Below are 19,249 nucleotides of genomic sequence, written 5' to 3' on the forward strand. Positions count from 1 at the left end.
TGGTAGTGCTAGAAGAGAGGATGTCCTTGAGGGGTTAAAAGTAGAATCTATTTGATAGGAGATAAGTAACGAGCTGCTTAGGTCACCAAAAAGTGGGAAGTGGTGGAGGAACAGATTTGTCTGATTTAGTCAATGAGGCCCTGATAAATTGGAGACAAAATGTTGCAGACCAATGTAATGGAGCAATGGGTCTAGATGATAGTGTGTGTATATATAATATAGGTACATTTCCAATGGAAGACAACCGAAGTTGGAGTTTCTTGAATGACAAAGGAGTTAGAGAGTAGAATGGAGCAGAAAAAAGGTACATATAGCAGACATTGGCTTGATAGTACAATGGAGAATTTTCCTGCGCAGACAAAGTGCAGAAGACAAGTGCTGAGAGGGACAAAGAGACAGTGAGAGAATAGATCAGCAGCTGAAGTAAAGGGATCCAAAGATCCTATGGATATATTAATAGAGAATTGGTTTGACTTGGGTTAGGCATCATTAGTGGTGGTAACAGAAGGCATGTTTGAGAGACAAAGTAAGAACATTGTACCTGTGTTTACCAAAGATTTTGCCAAACCTATGGTAGATCGGTATTAGATGAGGTAAAGATAGATGAAGGTACAAAAAATGGCTGGCAGTACTAAAAGTAGAAAAATTACTCGGTCCAAATGAGATACACCCTAATTTGTTGAGGGACGTAAAGGTAGAGATTGTGGAAGTGTTGGCCATAATCTTCTAATCCTCCATTGTTGGTGCCAGAGTAGGGAAGAATTGTAGACGTTCCATGGAATAAAAGTGGTAGTGGCAGCTTGGATTACAAAAAAATAGAAAGCGAGAGTTGTGGTGAGTTGCTGGTTTTCAGACCCAAGGAATGTTTACAGTGGCAATCCTAAGGTTTGGATACCAAGACCATTGCTTTTGTTGATATACATTTGTATCTTGAAGGTACGGGGTACAATTTCAAAACTTTCAGGTGACACAAAAATTGGAAATGCAGTAAACAAATGAGGAAGAAAGTAATCAACTTCAAGAAGACATCGGCTGGTGGAATGGATAGGAACATGGTAGCTGGAATGCAGGGTTAAGTGTGAGGTGGAGGGGAGAGGGATTTAAAAAAAAAATCATTCATGGGCCAGCATTTGTTGCTCATCCCTGAGGGCATTTTAAGAGTCAACCACATTGCTGTGGGTCTGAAGTCACATGTAGGCCAGACCAAGTCAGGATGGCAGATTTCTTTTCCTGAAGGATATTAGTGAACTAGATAGCTGTTGCAACAATTGGCAATAGTTTCATAAATTTCAGCATTTGCCATGGTGGGATTTGAGCCCAAGTCTTCAGAGCATTACCCTGAGTTTCTGGATTTGATTTGATTTGATTTATTATTATCACATGTATTAGTATACAGTGAAAAGTATTGTTTCTTGCGTGCTATACAGACAAAACATACTGTTCATAGAGAAGGAAATGAGAGAGTGCAGAATGTAGTGTTACAGTCATAGCTAGGGTGTAGAGAAAGATCAACTTAATGCAAGGTAAGTCCATTCAAAAGTTTGACAGCAGCAGGGAAGAAGCTGTTCTTAAGTCGGTTAGTACGTGACCTCAGACTTTTGTATCTTTTTCCCGACGGAAGAAGGTGGAAGAGAGAATATCCGGGGTGCGTGGGGTCCTTAATTATGCTGGCTGCTTTGCCAATGCAGTGGGAAGTGTAGGCAGAGTCAATGGATGGGAGGCTAGTTTGCATGATGGATTGGGCTACATTCACAACCTTTTGTAGTCCCTTGCGGTCTTGGGCAGAGCAGGAGCCATACCAAGCTGTGATACAACGAGAAAGAATGCTTTCTATGGTGCATCTGGAAAAGTTGGTGAGAGTCGTAGCTGACATGCCAAATTTCCTTAGTCTTCTGAGAAAGTGTCGGCATGGGGGGACCAGGACAGGTTGTTGGTGATCCGGTCACCTAAAAACTTGAAGCTCTCGACCCTTTCTACTTCATCCCCGTTGATGTAGACAGGGGCATGTTCTCCTTTACGCTTCCTGAAGTCAATGACAATCTTCTTCATTTTGTTGACATTGAGGGAGGGATTATTGTCACTGCACCAGTTCACCAGATTCTCTATCTCATTCCTGTACTCTGTCTCTTCATTGTTTGAGATCTGACCCACTACGTCAGCAAACTTGAAAATCGAATTGAAGGGGAATTTGGCCATACAGTCATAGGTGTATAAGGAGTATAGTACCGCGCCCCACAAGAACACAGCCTTGTGGGGCACCGGTGTTGAGGATGATCGTGGAGGACGTGTTGTTGCCTATCCTTACTGATTATTAGTCCACCGCTATGTGATCCAATTTAATCTCATTGATTCCAGGTATGATTTTTTTTCCAACCTGCAAATTCAAAATATTTAAAGGTATTAAAGTAAAAGTTTATATATTAGTCATAAGTAGGCTTACATTCACACTGTAATGAAGTCACTGTGAAAATCCCCTTGTCGCCACATTCTGGCACCTCTTTGGGTACACTGAGGGAGAATTTAACATGGCCAATGGACCTAACCTGCACATCTTTGGACCGTGGGAGGAAACCGGAGCACCCGGAGGAAACCCATGCAGACACTGGGAGAACGTGCAAACTCCACACAGACAGTGACCCGAGCCAGGAATCAAACTCAAGTCCCTGGCGCTGTGAGGCAGCAGTGCTAACCACTGTGCCACCGTTGGCCGCCCCGGAAAGTCTTTTAATGTTTAACATTGTTTGAATTGACCATGGTTTTCAAGATTTCCTATCTAGTATGAATTCTATTTCCCCATCTTTAAAACAGTCCAGTTGTCCAATTAAACTGTTGGATTTATGAACCTGTTTTTCTTTTGTCCCTTTTAGGCTCTGTACCACTTATTCAAGTCCCTCTGCCAGATGCACTCGATTCAAACTGTGGATATCTTTGCTGGAATTGGCCAGTTTATTGTGGTGGGCGTTGGTGGAATAATAGTGGGGATTATTTATGGATTTGTTGCAGCTTTCACCACTCGCTTCACTCAGAATATTCGTATTATTGAGCCATTGTTTGTCTTCCTGTACAGTTATCTCTGCTACCTGACAGCAGAAATGTTTCGACTGTCAGGCATCATGTCGTGAGTATTCTACAATTCATCTACTGAGTGTACTGAAGATCAGTTTGTTTTCCAAGTAATGTCCTCTAGATGAGGTTTGGGTGGCAGATCAATGAATCGACGCCCTTTTGATATCTAGAGGAAGAAAGCATTAGCCGAGGGTATTTTTGCTTTGTTTGTGCATTTTTAAAATATCTGTGTGCTTACTAAATTGATAAAATAATGAAAGCACTGTTATGAAGCATTTCCTTACTATTGCATTTAGCCTCCTGGTGTCTTGCAGCAAGATTACTGCATTGTAAGTTTTGATTTGATTTATTATTGTCACATGTATTAGCATATAGTGAAAAGTATTGTTTCTTGCGTGCTACACAGACAAAGCATACCGTTCATAGAGAAGGAAATGAGAGAGTGCAGAATGTAGTGTTACAGTCATAGCTAGGGTGTAGAGAAAGATCAACTTAAGGCAAGGTAAGTCCAATCAAAAGTCTGACAGCAGCAGGGAAGAAGCTGTTCTTAAGTCGGTTGGTACGTGACCTCAGACTTTTGTATCTTTTTCCCGATGGAAGAAGGTGGAAGAGAGAATGTCCGGGGTGTGTGGGGTCCTTAATTACGCTGGCTGCTTTGCCGAGGCAGCGGGAAGCGTAGACAGAGTTAATGGCTGGGAGGCTGTTGCATTCCTGCAGATATGAGAGCAGATTTTTCTTTGATTCCAGAGAATACTCTGAACCCAAGGAATGCTTAGTTCCAGAAACACCAAAAAGGAAGCTTAGATCTGTTGTTTTCTTCTGGCAGGGACAGGCCTGCTGCACAAGTGCTCCCTCTGGTGTGTTGTGCCTAGCAGGCACCTAGTGGGGGCCAGGACTATGCACTTTGGCTAAGCTGAACTGACCTTCTCACTAAGTAGTGCTTTTTGTAAAATAAAGCATCCAAAGGCATTTCACAGGAACTATATAACATTGAGCCACTTATGCAGGGGATATTAGGTCAGATGATCATAAGCTTGGTCAAAGCAATAGGCTTTAAGTGTTGTAAAGGAAGATAGTGAGATGGAAAGGCTGAAGTGTATTGAGGGAATTCCAGATCTTGAAACCGAAACAAATGTGAAGACATGGCCACCAATGGTAGAGCTATTAATATCTAGGATGCTCAAGAGACTACAATTACGTGAATACAGGCATTGCAAATCATTGTGAGGTTGGAGACATAGGAAAGGGTGAAGTTATGGAGGGATTTGAAAATGTGGTTATGGACTTGTGTAGAGCTGTGAGCAGTGTGGTGATAGGGAAACAATACCTGGTGAAAGTCAAAACATGAGCAGCAGAAGAGTTTTGGACTACCTCCAGTTTACAGAGGGTAGAATATTGGAATCCAGGCAGGAGTGCAATAGAATAATCCAATCCAGAGGTTTCTGAAGCAGATCAGTTGAGGCAGGGCAGCAGCTGGGCAACATTGCAAAGTTAGAAATAGACGGTCCGAGTCATGGCTCAAATATGTGACACAGTGGCACAGTGGTTAGAACTGCTGCCTCACAGCGCCAGGGACCCGGATTTGATTCCCAGCTTGGGTAACTGACTGTCTGTGCGGAGTCTGCAGGTTCTCGCCTTGTCTGCGTGGGTTTCCTCCGGGTGCTCTGGTTTCCTCCCACAGTCTGAAAGACATGCTGGTTAGGTGCATTGACCCGAACAGCCGCCAGAATGTGGCGACTAGGGGATTTCACAGTAACTTCATTGCAGTGTTAATGTAAGCCTTACATGTGACACTAATACATAAATTTTAAAACTTTAAGCTTTTCTCAGATAATTATGACACCAAAGTTGTCAACAGTCAGGTTTATTCTCAGACAGTTGCGAGGGAAAAGATGGAGTCAGTAGCTAGGGGCGAGTAATGATATGTGAAAATAATTGAGAGCGCTACTTCCTACATGTAGGCTAAGTTTGAGGCAAGATGGTAATGTTCCAAAGCACCTTAACTACCCATCCTGTACTTTTGTAATGAAAGTATATGCCGTTATTAATTCTGCAGTGCTCTAAAAAAAACCTTTACCAGTCAGGTTAGCTTGCTTTGATTCTGGACTATCCACCCTTGAAGATTGTATCTCTGCTTTGAAATTCAAAATAGTTGCTCTATAATTGCTGAAGCTTTACATATTTTGAAGCTTTAAAGTTCAGTAAAATAACTTCAAAATATTTCAGCATCACCTGTTCAAGCACCAACGAGCTGAACCCTGTCATGGAATGATGTGGGTTTTGGGCTGTGATTTCTCAGACAACGGGGTTTCTTAACCTTCGTCCAAAAGCCAGGGGGACTTGTTCTTCAAGGTGGGAAGGAAAACCTGGTTGGTACTGGATCCTGTTCTATCACCACTCTTGGCAGCCGGTCTAACGGAGTGTTGATTTCATGAAATCAACTCCTTCCACAATGAACAACTCTTGCTGAATACTTTTTGTAAAAGCAGAATGCCTCCAAGTGGTAGAAGTTAACTTGTTAATTGTACAGCATTATGATTGGGGTGTTGTATGAATTGTGAAGTGAGTATGGGATGCGAAAACTCCCATGTTTTAAAACAATAGAAAAATGGATTTGGGCTTCTGTTTGGTGCAATGAGCCTTGCATCTATCCCCCAGAGGCAGATGGATGGCTAGCTTTCCCCCACCCTCATACATGCAACTTACTTCATTGAAGATCATTGCAGAATATCTAGTGAGCTGCACAGGTAGCAGCACTGCCATCCCCAGGGAACTGAAATCATCTTAGTGTTATTTCAAGCAAGCACATTCTCCTGTACAATATTTTGAAGGCTGAGTTCTTTCTGCTGGCCGTGGCAGAAATAAGTCATTCTGGCGTTAAAATGTGTGTCAAGCTTTAGCACAGGAGTTGGCTTGAGTCCAAAATGTAATTTCCATTTTCATTTTTGGAGCACGTGTGTCACTGGTAAAGCTAACATTTATTATTTGCAACTAATTGTGTAATGTTTAAGCTGTCTATCTTAAGGGCCATTGTTAAACTAAATGAAGAGTAGGGAAAATATACTTGTTAAATACTACTCTAACCTTAAAGTACAGTCTTGAAAAGCACCAGCATATTGCATTATCTAATGCTTCTGAATTTACCCATGTCCTTTTACATTTGGAATACTGCGTCCAGTTCTGGTCGCCACACTACCAGAAGGACGTGGAGGCTTTGGATAGAGTACAGAGGAGGTTTACCAGGATGTTGCCTGGTATGGAGGGGCTTAGTTATGAGGAGAGATTGGGTAAACTGGGGTTGTTCTCCCTGGAAAGATGGGGAATGAGGGGAGACTTAATAGAGGTGTATAAAATTATGAAAGGCATAGATATGGTGAACGGTGGGAAGCTTTTCCCCAGGTCGGTGGTAACGTTCACGAGGGGTCATAGGTTCAAGGTGAAGGGGGGGAGGTTTAACACAGATATCAGAAGGACATATTTTACACAGAGGGTGGTGGGGGCCTGGAATGCGCTGCCAGGCAAGGTGGTGGAGGCGGACACACTGGGAACGTTTAAGACTTATCTAGACAGCCATATGAACGGAATGGGAATGGAGGGATACCAAAGAATGGTCTAGTTTGGACCAGGGAGCGGCACGGGCTTGGAGGGCCGAAGGGCCTGTTCCTGTGCTGTATTGTTCTTTGTTCTTTGTTCTTTGTACATATAGTTACTCTATAATTCTTATTGATGATCTTGCTAAAGAGTAATCGCTTGCCTTTCTTATTGCAGTCCTATTTTCCTAAAGTAATGCAAACCATCATCAAAATCTGTGTTAATTCGTGGAAATATGTGCGCCGTGGGCGGCACAGTGGTTAGCACAGCTGCCTCACAGCGGCAGGGACCCAGGTTCAATTCTAGCCTTGGGTAACTGTTTGTGTGGAGTTTGCATGTTCTCCCTGCGTTTGCATTCGTGGGTTTCCTCCCACACTCCAAAGGCAGCACGGTAGCACAGTGGTTAGCACTGCTGCTTCACAGCTCCAGGGACCTGGGTTCGATTCCCGGCTTGGGTCACTGTCTGTGTGGAGTTTGCACATTCTCCTCGTGTCTGCGTGGGTTTCCTCCGGGTGCTCCGGTTTCCTCCCACAGTCCAAAGATGTGTGGGTTAGGTTGATTGGCCATGCTAAAAATTGCCCTTAGTGTCCTGAGACGCATAGGTTAGAGGGATTAGTGGGTAAATATGTAGGGATATGGGAGTAGGGCCTGGGTGGGATTGTGGTCGGTGCAGACTCGATGGGCTGAATGGCCTCTTTCTGTACTGTAGGGTTTCTATGATTTCTATGATTTGTGTGCAGGTTAGATGGGTTGGCCATGCTAAATTGCCCTTTACTGTCCCAAGATGTGTAGATTTGATGGGGATACAACAGGGAGAGGGCTTAGGTAAGACACTGTCAGAGAGTCAGTGCAGATTTGATGAGCCAAATGACATCCTTCTGCACTGTAGGTATTTTAAGTGATATCTCTCTAAAGGAAAGATAACTTGCATTCGAATCTCATGAATTAAACAATGCAGACCACTTGTTACTTGTGTGATATCAATAAAATATATACATACACTTCTTGAGCTCTTTTTCTAAAGGGCTAGTCTTACTCAGGGCAAGAAGGCGCATCTGGAATCCAGCTCGGCCAGAACGGGGATGGAATCCTGTGCTGTTGGCACCAATCTGATATCAGAAGGATATACAAGTTGGTAACTCAGTCTGTTATGAAGGCACCTTCCTTGGCCATCAAGTTCTGGAGTGGAACTTGAATTTGAAGCTTGTGGAGAGGAAGGATTGCTACTCACCATGACATTGGCCTTTTGGAGTTCCCATTCTTGGTCTTGAATCTGAAGGGCAGCCACACATTCTCTCTATTCCCAAAACTTCCATCATTTGTTCAATTTAACCTTGGTTTAATTTTTCATGGGAATTGTTTTTGTCCCCCTTTTGATAGCCTTTTTGTAATATTTAGCATTTACAATTCTCTTTTATTTTGTTTTTACTTTTGTCCTCACGCCCCTTTCCTTGATTTTTCTCTCTCTACTTTCTCTAGAACTTTCTTTTGGAATAAAAGCTCACCAGGGGCCCTGTCTGCTCATTCAAGGGATATAAAAGATTCTATTTTGCTAAAAGAAGTCTCCTAAATGTTAACTTTAACCAATATAATTTAAAACTGATTAAGTGGTCATTTAAATATAAAATACTGTGGATGCTGGAAATCTGAAATTAAAACAGGAAATGCTCAGCATGATTAGCAGCATCTGTGGAAGGAATTAGTAAACTTTCCAGTCCTGATCTTTTCACCAGTTCTGTCTCCACAGTTGCTGTCAGGCTTGCGTTCTTCCAGCGTTTTCTGTTCTTATTTCATAACTGGTCATTTAATATCATTTGCTGTTTGTGGGTTCTTGCTGTGCACATCTTTGTTGCTCGGTTTGCCTTCACGAGCAGTAATGAACTTAAAGTAATTCACATGCTGTTATCGAACTTGAGTCTGGGGTGCATTGTCATGGCGGGCAAAGGAAGTGCTGCAAGGGCACTCTCTGATTGCTTCACTTCGGACTTTTTGAGTGCTAGGAGAAGCTCGCTGCATCCGGCGCAACCAGATAAAAAATGGTGCAGCCTCCTTTGAAAGCAAGCACATATCAGAGGCAGGGAGGAAATCGTAACTCACCCAATACTCAAATCATTTGCAGTATTCTGTCCTACTTGCAGCAAAACCTTCTGGGCACAGATTAGCTTTAGCAATCACCTACTTGCCCACAGGAACCCTACCAAACACTCAGGAATAGATAATGAACACAATTGTTTTTATCTCAAAAAGATGAACAATAGTACCTGACAAGTTTCAAATTCTGCTTCATCACTCCTGTGACAGCTGATTTTTGATGCTGATTTTTGATGCAGATTTCCTTTAATTTTTTTAATTCAATTTTGCGATTAGTCATATGATGAGCCTCCTCTTCTCCAATGCAACTCTGTGTGAAAGCATCTCCAAGTGCTTGCATACTTTGTCAAGATCACTTACATGATTTTTTTTTCAATGGATCTGCAAAGAACTGTGCCTGAAGTAGGGAATGCAGTACATTGAGGAAGTTACAGTGATACAATCCGAAGATGTGCAGATTAGGTGGATTGGCCATGCTAAATTGCCCCTTAGCATCCCAAGATGTGTAGGTTAGGGGATTAGTGAGGTGAATGTGGGGGGTTATGGGATTAGGGCATGGGTGGGATGCTCTCTGAGTCAGTGCAGACTCGATGGGCAGAATGGCCTCTTTCTGCATTGTAGGGACTCTATGATCTATGCTCTATGATCTATGATACTGTTAGAGGTTCCAGGAAGTAAACAATGTACATTTATGCAGTATTTAAGAGTTGCTGGGAATATGAATCTTATTTTAGGTGGGAATTTTACTGAGTCTGCCTGTTCAAATACTGAGCAGAGCATGAATAGCTTTAGTTTTTTTTGTCATGGATGTGTTACTTTGCAATTTCAGGGGAATGTGTTTGCAACATATTCAACATATTTGGACTAATTCAGTTGCACGTTTGGAATGGATTAAGAATTTCAGCTTTTAGACTTTTGCATGGTGTCCTTTTGATAAGCTTAGATGTTCATCTGCTTGCTTTTACAAGTGGAGTTTAAGAGTGCACCCGATCTTGTTGTTGGTACAGTCAGGCACTACAATACTGCTTGATCTCTCAAAATTCCACTGTAATGAGTTGGATGATGCAGTCAAAACAGCCAGAAGGTTTACAGTGCTACTAAGAGCTGAGGTCTAGCAACTTCATTCCACTGAAAAGTCCGAGAAATGCTGTTATAAAATTCCAACACTCGGAGGAGGCCAGTTGCAATAGTCAAGTGGTGTCTTTATTATGCGCGCGGGGAGTCAATGCTCGATAGTCCAGGTGTTATTCCACCGAGTGCAAATGAGCACAGTTTATATATTGGGTAAAGGCAAAATATTGCAGATGCTGGAATCTGAATCAAAAACAGAAAATGCTGGAAAATCTCAGCAGGTCTGTCAGAGCTCTAACGAAAGGTAATCCAGACTCAATGTTAGCCCTATCCTCTCTCCTTACTTGAGAAAGGATATTCTGGCACTGGAGGGGGTGCAGAGGAGATTCACTGGGTTGATTCCGGAGTTGAGAGAGTTGGCTTATGAGGAGAGACTGAGTAGACTGGGGCTATACTCATTGAAATTCAGAAGAATGAGGGGAGATCTTATAGAAACATATAAGATTATGAAGGGAATAGATAAGATAGAAGCAGGGAAGTTGTTTCTACTGGCAGATGAAACTAGAACTAGGGGGCATAGCCTCAAAATAAGTCGGAGCAGATTTAGGACTGAGTTGAGGAGGAACTTCTTCACACAAAGGTTGTGAATCTGTGGAATTCCCTGCCCAGTGAAGCAGTTGATGCTACCTCATTGAATGTTTTTAAGGCAAGGATAGCTAAATTTTTGAACAGTAAAGGAATTAAGGGTTATGGTGAGCGGGCGGGTAAGTGGAGCTGAGTCCACAAAAAGATCAGCCATGATCTTATTGAATAGCGGAGCAGGCTCGAGGGGCCAGATGGCCCACTCCTGCTCCTAGTTCTTATGTTCTTATGTTCCACAGATGTGTCAGACCTGCTGAGATTTTCCAGCATTTACAGTTGAAATGTGTTTTCGTTATTAGTTACAACTTAATGGCAAAGGGCACAGCATAATGAGCTGATAATTGTGTTCCTGTACAGTAATTGCAATGCAGAGCTTGCCATTGTCCCTCTGGAGCCAATAAAGTTGCAAATTTTTTGCTGAGCCCTTTGTACAAGTTTTTAGCTCCCATGTAAGGTTGTGATTGTGTGCACTTTGCTTTGGCACCCTAACTGCTAGTCCTGAATGGCATTCCAAAATTAAATCAAATTTTGCACTTTCACACAATATTCCAACTGGATATTGAATCTGATGTTTGGTGCCTTTTTTGTCCATAGGATAGTTTGTAGAACCAGCATACGCTCTGAATTGTTGCAGCACAGAAGGAGGCCATTCAGCCCATCATGTCTATGCCTATGATTTGAATGAGCCTAGTTCCTTTTCCATCCCCAACTGCCATCCCCGTGTAACCTTGCAGATTCTTCCATTTTCCAGTTAATAATCCAATTCTCTTAATTCCTCGATTGAACGTGTCTCCGCCACAACCTCAGGTTGTGCATTCTGTGTGCAAAGGTTTTTCCTTGTGTTGCTTTTGTGTTGCCTTGAATCTGTGCCCTCTCATTTTCAATCCTTTCACCAATAAGAACAATATTTCCCGATCTGCTCTGTACACCTGAATACCTCTATCAAATTTCCACTCAAGCTTTTCTTCTCCAGGGGAATCCAATCTATTTATCTTCCAATCTATCTTCATAATTAAAGTTTCTCATTCCTGGGACTACTCCAGTGAATCATTTCTGCATTCTGTTATGTTTTCACATCTTTCCTAAAGTGTCCAGAACTGCACACAATTGTGCGAGTTTAACATGGCTGGAATTTTCCCAGAAATGCAGATTTTGACTTGGGCAAGAATGCCACTGTGAAGCTCGCAGTCTGCACTGCACAGCTGCCTTTTCTCACTGTATTAAATAGCAATTACAGAAGGCAAGTGAGATTCATATGATCAGCTGGAGGCTTTAGGCCTAAGAAAGCCACCAACCACTGGAATCCCAAGACCAGGGTGCCTTTTTTAAAGGGCGCACAATCTCCAATTTAAATAAAAGGCATTCTCCGCCCCCCCCCCCCTCCCAAACACACACAGATAAGCAGAACCCTTGCTCCCCTGCCCGTCAACAACACACTGGAGGACAACCACCACCCCCCGCTCCTCCCCCCCCCCGCATCATCACCTCTCTGGGTTTAGTTTTTGAAGTGGAGATGCCGGCGTTGGACTGGGGTGAACACAGTAAGAAGTCTCACAACACCAGGTTAAAGTCCAACAGGTTTATTTGGTAGCAAAAGCCACTCGCTTTCGAAGCGCTGCCCCTTCGTCAGGTGAGTGGGAGTTCTATTCACAAACAGTTTACTTTTTGAAACCAGTATTAATTTGCACTAGTGTGACATCGTGCTGATTGGGTGGGAAGTTAGGATGAGGGTGTCAGTAGCAGTGTCAAGCCCACTAATATGATGTTCCTCCAGTTCCCATTGTTTCCAGCTGACTGATTCTGCCGTTTCTGACTGTCCAAACCAAATGAGTGTTTTTCTAGCAATGCCACTTCATTCTAAGTTTGTTTATTTATTAGTGTCACAAGTATTCTTACATTAACACTGCAATGAAACCACTGTGAAAATCCCCTAGTCGCCACACTCCGGTGCCTGTTCAGGTACACTGAGGGAGAATTTAGTCTGGCCAATTCACTTAACCAGCGCGCCCTTTGGACTGTGGGAGGAAACCGGAGCACCCGGGGGAAACCCACGCAGACAGGGGGAGAACGTACAGACTCCACAGACATTGACTCAAGCTGGGAATCAAACCCAGGTCCCTGGTGTTGTGAGGCAGCAGTGCTTGCCACCGTGTCTACGTACTGTTCCCTCAGCAATATCCACTGCTTGTTCTGGACAACCTTTGCATACATATTATAGTTCCTTCACGCCTGAAACTCTCTCTCATCCCATTGTTATTCTAAATTCTACGACTGAAATGAAATTTTTTGGCCTCCATTCTTGCATATACATCACATATATATGCTATTTTAAAATAATTTGCTCTTATCCATCACACCTGGCCTTTATTGGTTCCCTTGTTCCCCAGCATATATTCAAAGTCCTCTTCTTTTTAGTTAGATTCTGCTTCAACCTGTATCTGTGGTCTCCAACTCAACTGTATTGTAGCCAGCTTTGCAGATGATAAAGAGAAGGGTGAAATTTCAAGTTGAAAGGAAGATGCAAAGTCGGCAAAGGGATATAGATAGATTAAGTGAGTGGGAAAAACTTTTGCAGCAAGAGGGTAATGTGAGATTGTCTACTTTTGCAGAAAGATTAGAAAAGTAGAGTATTTAAATGGACTGCTGCAGTACAGAGGAATCTGGGTGCCCTTGTGCATGAGTCATAAGTTAGCATTCAGGTACAGCAATTAGGAAGGCAAATGGAATGTTGAAGGAGTATAAGATTAGGGAGGTTTTGCTACAACTGTACAGGACATTGGTGAGACTGCGCTTGGCATACTGTGGACCATTTTGGTCTCCTTATTTAAGGAAGGATATATCTGCCTGGAAATCGCTCACTGAAGGTTCACTAGGCTGATTCCTGGGATGTCTTATGAGGAAAAATTGAGCCAATACTCATTGAAGTTCTGGAGAATGAGCGGTGACCTTATTGAAACATAGAGGTTGAGAAGATGTTTCCTCTCCTGGGGAAGTCCAGAACTCTAGGCACAGTAAAGGTTCACAGTAAGTAAAGGTTCTTCCCATTTAAGATGAAAATGAGGAATTTATTCTCTCAGGGGGTCATTAGTCTTTCGAATTCTCTTCCACAGAAAGCAGCGAAAGCAGCGGGACCATTGAATATGCACACAGGGTGGGGGTCATTGAATATGTGCACGAGGTGGGAGGTCATTGCATACGCGCACACACGGCGCGGGTTCATTGCATATGCACGGGGCGGGGTCATTGTATGCGCACGCACGGGGCGGGACCATTGCATATGCACACATATGGGGCGGGCTCCGTGCATATGCGCATGCACGGGGCGGGGTCATTGCATATGCGCACATACGGGGTGGGATCATTGCATATGCGCATGCATGGGGCGGGATCAGTGCATATGCACATGCACGGGGCGGGGTCATTGCATATGCGCACGCACGGGGCGGGGTCAATGCATGCGCATGTACGGGGCGGGGTCATTGCATGCACACGCACGGGGCGGGATCATTGCATATGTGCATGCACAGGGTGGGGTCTTTGCATGCGCACGCACGGGGCGGGGTCATCGCATACACACGCACGGGGCGGGATCATTGCATATGTGCACATACGGGGCGGGGTCATTGCATGCGCACGCATGGGGTAGGGTCAGATAGATTTATGATTGACAAAGAGTTAAGGATTGTAGCAGGGCAGACAAAGAGCTGATAAGGCTCCAGTCAGATTAGGCATGATTTTATTGAATGATGGTGAGCAACCTATGGCCATCTGGGACTATGGCAAATTTACCATTGTTATAAAGTATTTGTCTTATCATTCTGTAATCATCTATTTTGACATAGTCATTCACCGATTTCACACACCTCTGTCAAAGTCATGGAAAAATGAACATCAAGTACCTACAAGAGCTTTGTCCGCTAATATTGTTGATCATATTTTTTGTTTTGTGGAAAGCATTTGCAATTCATTTAAAATATAGGTGCTAAATAATGAAATCTATGACTCTACCTCAGTGATTTGTCTTTTAATTCACCCGCTCATATTTGGTGTTGATGCTTGCCATTTGAACAAGATGATTAGTAATGTTAATTGAAGGTCAAACAGTTGAAGCTTCCTGTTAGTCACACTTTTACAGGTTGTAGTTTTGGAAAGAAGTCCGTTCGGTTTAGTATTTCAAAGATTTCCTTTGGACTGTTAATTTGAGATCCCCATAGCTTCAAACTTCTCAGAAATGCTACTTGCAAAAATGAAGCCTGTGCTTATCTCTGACATCAGGTTAAAAACCGCAAACAAATTCCCCCACCTCCCGTACTGGATTACCGACAATTTCATTTCTGTGGTGTAGAAGGTGAGGAAGAATGGCTGAGAGAAGATGTAATTATCATTTTTAAAGTCCGCTGGTGATAACCCTCAATGTTCTGAGTCATAATGTTCTGTGTTCAAGTCCCATACTTTTACTGGAGTGTAAAAATCATGGTTAGTTGTTCAATTGTCCATCTCAATTCATCACTAGACATGACTGGATGGTAGCGCTCTGATCTGATCCATTGGTTGTGAAATCATTTTGCTCTGCTTATGGTTCTTCTGATGTTCCGAATACACATGGTCCTGTGGTGGTTGTTTCATCAAGTTGATACGTCTGCATTGAAAATTGTAAGCTTTGTTGAGATAAATTAATGTATTGTTAAATATTTTCTTTATCAAGTATTTTTAATGGAAAATGTTGACATTTGTATGAGCAAATTGACACTGCACAAACCTATTAACAATATTTTTTTTAACGTATGCATTTGGAAGATGAAGATGCAATGAGATCCCCTGGTGGTGAAAAACTGCAAAGTTACATCGCTTTCTCTACAGCATATTAGCTTATGATTCACAGCAAGAGTGAAGAACAATAACGCTATTAGATCTGCTGCCTCCACAAATTATGCAAGAGTTGTCCCAACATGGACTTTACATTAAGAATTAACCATTTTTTTAAAACTTCCAGGTATTAGCAAACCACATGTAAAACTTCCAAAAGCTCAGTGGGAACTTCTCTGTGCCTTGCTAAGTCAAACTCAAGTTTATATTATCCAAGCCTGACCAAATGATGTTTGCAGCACTGCAGACATTATTGTTTCACTAATCATTTCGACGTCTGAGTCAATGTTTTCTCATGCCTATTCAACAGATTTTCTTCAAAGGTGATAACTGACATAGCGCTCACTGTTCTTTCTCTGCCCGTGAGTTAAGAAGAGACAATTCTTGTCAGTTCAGTTCTCTGTGTCATCCTCCTTGTCCGGACCCATGTCCTCTTTCCAGCTGTCTAGTACATCAAGGTTCCTTTTGTGTTGATCATACCTCAAACTGCACTCAGTCTTGTAACTGTGTCTGGCCCAATAAGTTCTGTAAGATTAAATATGGCCCTTGTGTCGTGCTTCTTTTGATATGTAACACAAATTATGCATAATGATCACAAATAGGAGATTTTAAAATTACAAATGTTGACTATCTGAAACAAAAACAGAAAATGTCTTGTGGAGTACCAGCAGAGAGGAAAATATAAGTCGCCATTTCAAGAGAAGTTTTTGGTATTGAAATTTGAAAGATAACATACTGATGGAATCAGAAAGAGGCCTGCATTTACATACTGACTTTCTTCAAGGCGTTCCACAACACTTTACACCAAAGAAGCTCTTTGGAAGTGCAATCTCCATTGTAAAATGGGAAACCTGGCAACCATTCTGTGCGCATTTTCAAACTGCCTCCCTGAGAGGCAGTTTGATAATGAGCAGATAATCTCTGTTAGTTATGTTGAATGAAGTGTAAATATTGCTCAGGACACCAGGGAGAACATCTCTTTACGTCTACAAAAATGCCATGGAACCCCCTAAGGTAGATGTTTCCTCTCATCTGCAGTGAAAATTCAACCTGCATTTTATGCACTGATGGGGGATACCAGTGGGGAAAAATGCTCAAATAAAAATTCTTAACAGCCTTAGAATTTTACTCTCAAATTATTACCTCCAGAAGACAATTCTGGGAGCTCCTAAAATACAGCACATAAAGGCCACACTAACCAAATATTTATCTATTTAAAGAAACACTTTTTTACTTTGAGTCTTGGGTCTGTTTTTACTCTTTGTTTGCCTTGGCTTATGTTAGTTAACAGCAACAGGTTGTATTTATTTTGTGCCTTTACTATAATAAAATGCTCCAAGGCGCTTTATTGGACCGTTACCAAACAATTTGACACTGAGCTACAAGAAAGTATGGCACATGAGCAAAAGCTTGGACAAAGGTTGGGTTTAAGGAGGAAGCAGAGGTTGAGAGAGGGAATTCCAGAGCTCTGAACACACTGCTGCCAATGGTGGAATGATGAAAATCTGGGGGTGCTTGTGTCTAGAATTGGAGGAGTACAGGTATCTAAAGGATGTCGGGCTAGATCACAAAGATTGGAAGGGGTGAAACCATGCATGGATTTGAAAATAAGCATGAGAATTTTAGAATAGAGGCATTGAATAACTGGGCGGGGTGGGGGGGGGGGGGGGGGAGGTATGTGTGTGCGCTTGTATATACCCTATGCTTTCATTGTACATGCATCCCTCTACATGGACGGATCAGTCTTAGAAAGGCTGGTGGGAGGAATGAGACAACAACCAGGGGACCTTGACTTTCACTTTTTTGGAAAATAAATATCTTCTGTATGGCAGATTTAAAATCCAGAATACTTGGGTAATGGTTGCTATAGTTATGATATGACTGGACTCTGATTTTATGTCCTGTCTAATTGGTGCCTGTTGTATTAGCCCACGTGTAGAATGTCCACTTGTGTGAGATGACAAGGCACTGTTCCTTCACAAGGGGTTAACATCTGTAGAGAGGTGCAGATGAAAGAAAATTCAAATGAGAAAAGAAAGAGAGGTTTTTGTAATAAATTAAATTACTTTTATTTTGGATGAAGATAAATAGCCCTTAATAATTAAATTTAATGAATAAAGTCCATAGAACTTTCTTTCCTGTTCTATTTCATATTTCATTTACTGCACCTAGTCTGAGATTAGCTACCTCAGCAGAAAGTAGTGTATAATCCTTTCATGGTTTTGTGCAATGTGAAATGATGCTTTTATCTACTGAATCACTGGGTTTAAAAACAGGAAAAATGCCAACCTTGTTTCTTGTATGAAGTATTCTCCAAAGTTGATGCCTATGTGTCTTTATTTAAAAATGTGTTGATATAATATCTCCTCTTCAGATTGATAGCCTGTTCGATAAGCATGAAGCACTATGTGGAAGAAAACGTCTCTATGAAATCCAGCACCACTATTAAGTATTTTCTGAAGATGTGGAGCAGCGTCAGTGAAACTCTCATATTTATCTTCCTTGGTGTCGCAACAATCACAGACACCCATGAATGGAACTGGGCATTTGTTTGCTTCACTCTATTGTTCTGCTTGATTTGGCGGGCCTTAGGTAATCAGCAGTTAATTTATTGAGAAAGCCTTAAGGTTAACTGTGCAAGGGAGTTCTTTCTGGCTTTGCACACAGACAACCTCGACTATTTGAGTGCAGTGAATACAATTTGGTTAATTTTAAATCAATACAAGGAAAATTGGATGAGTTGCTTTTTTTTAAGAGGCATGCATTCCTACATGTTCAATTTTCCAATGTCTATGCACCACTAGTGTGCTTAGAATGTAAGAACTGGGAGCAACAGTAGGCAATTCAACCCCTCGAGCCTGCTCTGTTATTCAATGCGATCATGGCTATCTCATCTTGGCCTCAACTCTACTTTCCTTCCCGTTCTCCATAACCCTTCAACCCATTACTAATTAAAAATGCATTGATCTCCTCAAAGTTACTCAATGTCCCGGCATCCACCACACACTGGGGTAGTGAATTCCACAGATTCGCAACCTTTTGAGAGTAGTAGTTTATCCTCACCTCTGTTTAAGGCTGTTAGCCCTTATCCTACAACTATGACTTTTAGTTATAGATTGCTCCACAAGAGGAATCATCTGATCTACATCTACTTTGTCAATATTTTTTATCATATATACTTCAGTTAGATCTCCTCTCATTCTTCTGAACTCTAGAGCGTATAGAACATAGAACATTACAGCGCAGAACAGGCCCTTCGGCCCACGATGTTGCACCGACCAGTTTAAAAAAAAAAAACTGTGACCCTCCAACCTAAACCAATTTCTTTTCGTCCATGAACCTATCTACGGATCTCTTAAACGCCCCCAAACTAGGCGCATTTACTACTGATGCTGGCAGGGCATTCCAATCCCTCACCACCCTCTGGGTAAAGAACCTACCCCTGACATCGGTTCTATAACTACCCCCCCTCAATTTAAAGCCATGCCCCCTCGTGCTGGATTTCTCCATCAGAGGAAAAAGGCTATCACTATCCACCCTATCTAAACCTCTAATCATCTTATATGTTTCAATAAGATCCCCTCTTAGCCGCCGCCTTTCCAGCGAAAACAATCCCAAATCCCTCAGCCTCTCCTCATAGGATCTCCCCTCCATACCAGGCAACATCCTGGTAAACCTCCTCTGCACCCTCTCCAAAGCCTCCACATCCTTCCTGTAATGTGGGGACCAGAACTGCACACAGTACTCCAAGTGCGGCCGCACCAGAGTTGTGTACAGTTGCAACATAACGCTACGACTCCTAAATTCAATCCCCCTACCAATAAACGCCAAGACACCATATGCCTTCTTAACAACCTTATCTACTTGATTCCCAACTTTCAGGGATCTATGCACACATACACCTAGATCCCTCTGCTCCTCC

The 19,249-nt window shown here is 42.4% G+C and overlaps 1 protein-coding gene across 1 annotated transcript in view; it reads left to right on the plus strand.

Moving 5' to 3' along the window:
* The window catches only part of slc9a2 (solute carrier family 9 member 2), a 72,656-nt gene that overhangs the window by 24,236 nt on the left and 29,171 nt on the right, over positions 1-19,249 (plus strand). Inside the window, exons 3-4 of the mRNA XM_078222809.1 lie at positions 2,868-3,118; positions 17,702-17,919. Of these exons, the coding sequence (XP_078078935.1) occupies positions 2,868-3,118; positions 17,702-17,919 (469 nt within the window). The remainder of the gene's footprint in view (positions 1-2,867; positions 3,119-17,701; positions 17,920-19,249) is intronic.

This window comes from Mustelus asterias, chromosome 10, assembly GCF_964213995.1.
Source record: "Mustelus asterias chromosome 10, sMusAst1.hap1.1, whole genome shotgun sequence".
NCBI lineage: Eukaryota > Metazoa > Chordata > Chondrichthyes > Carcharhiniformes > Triakidae > Mustelus > Mustelus asterias.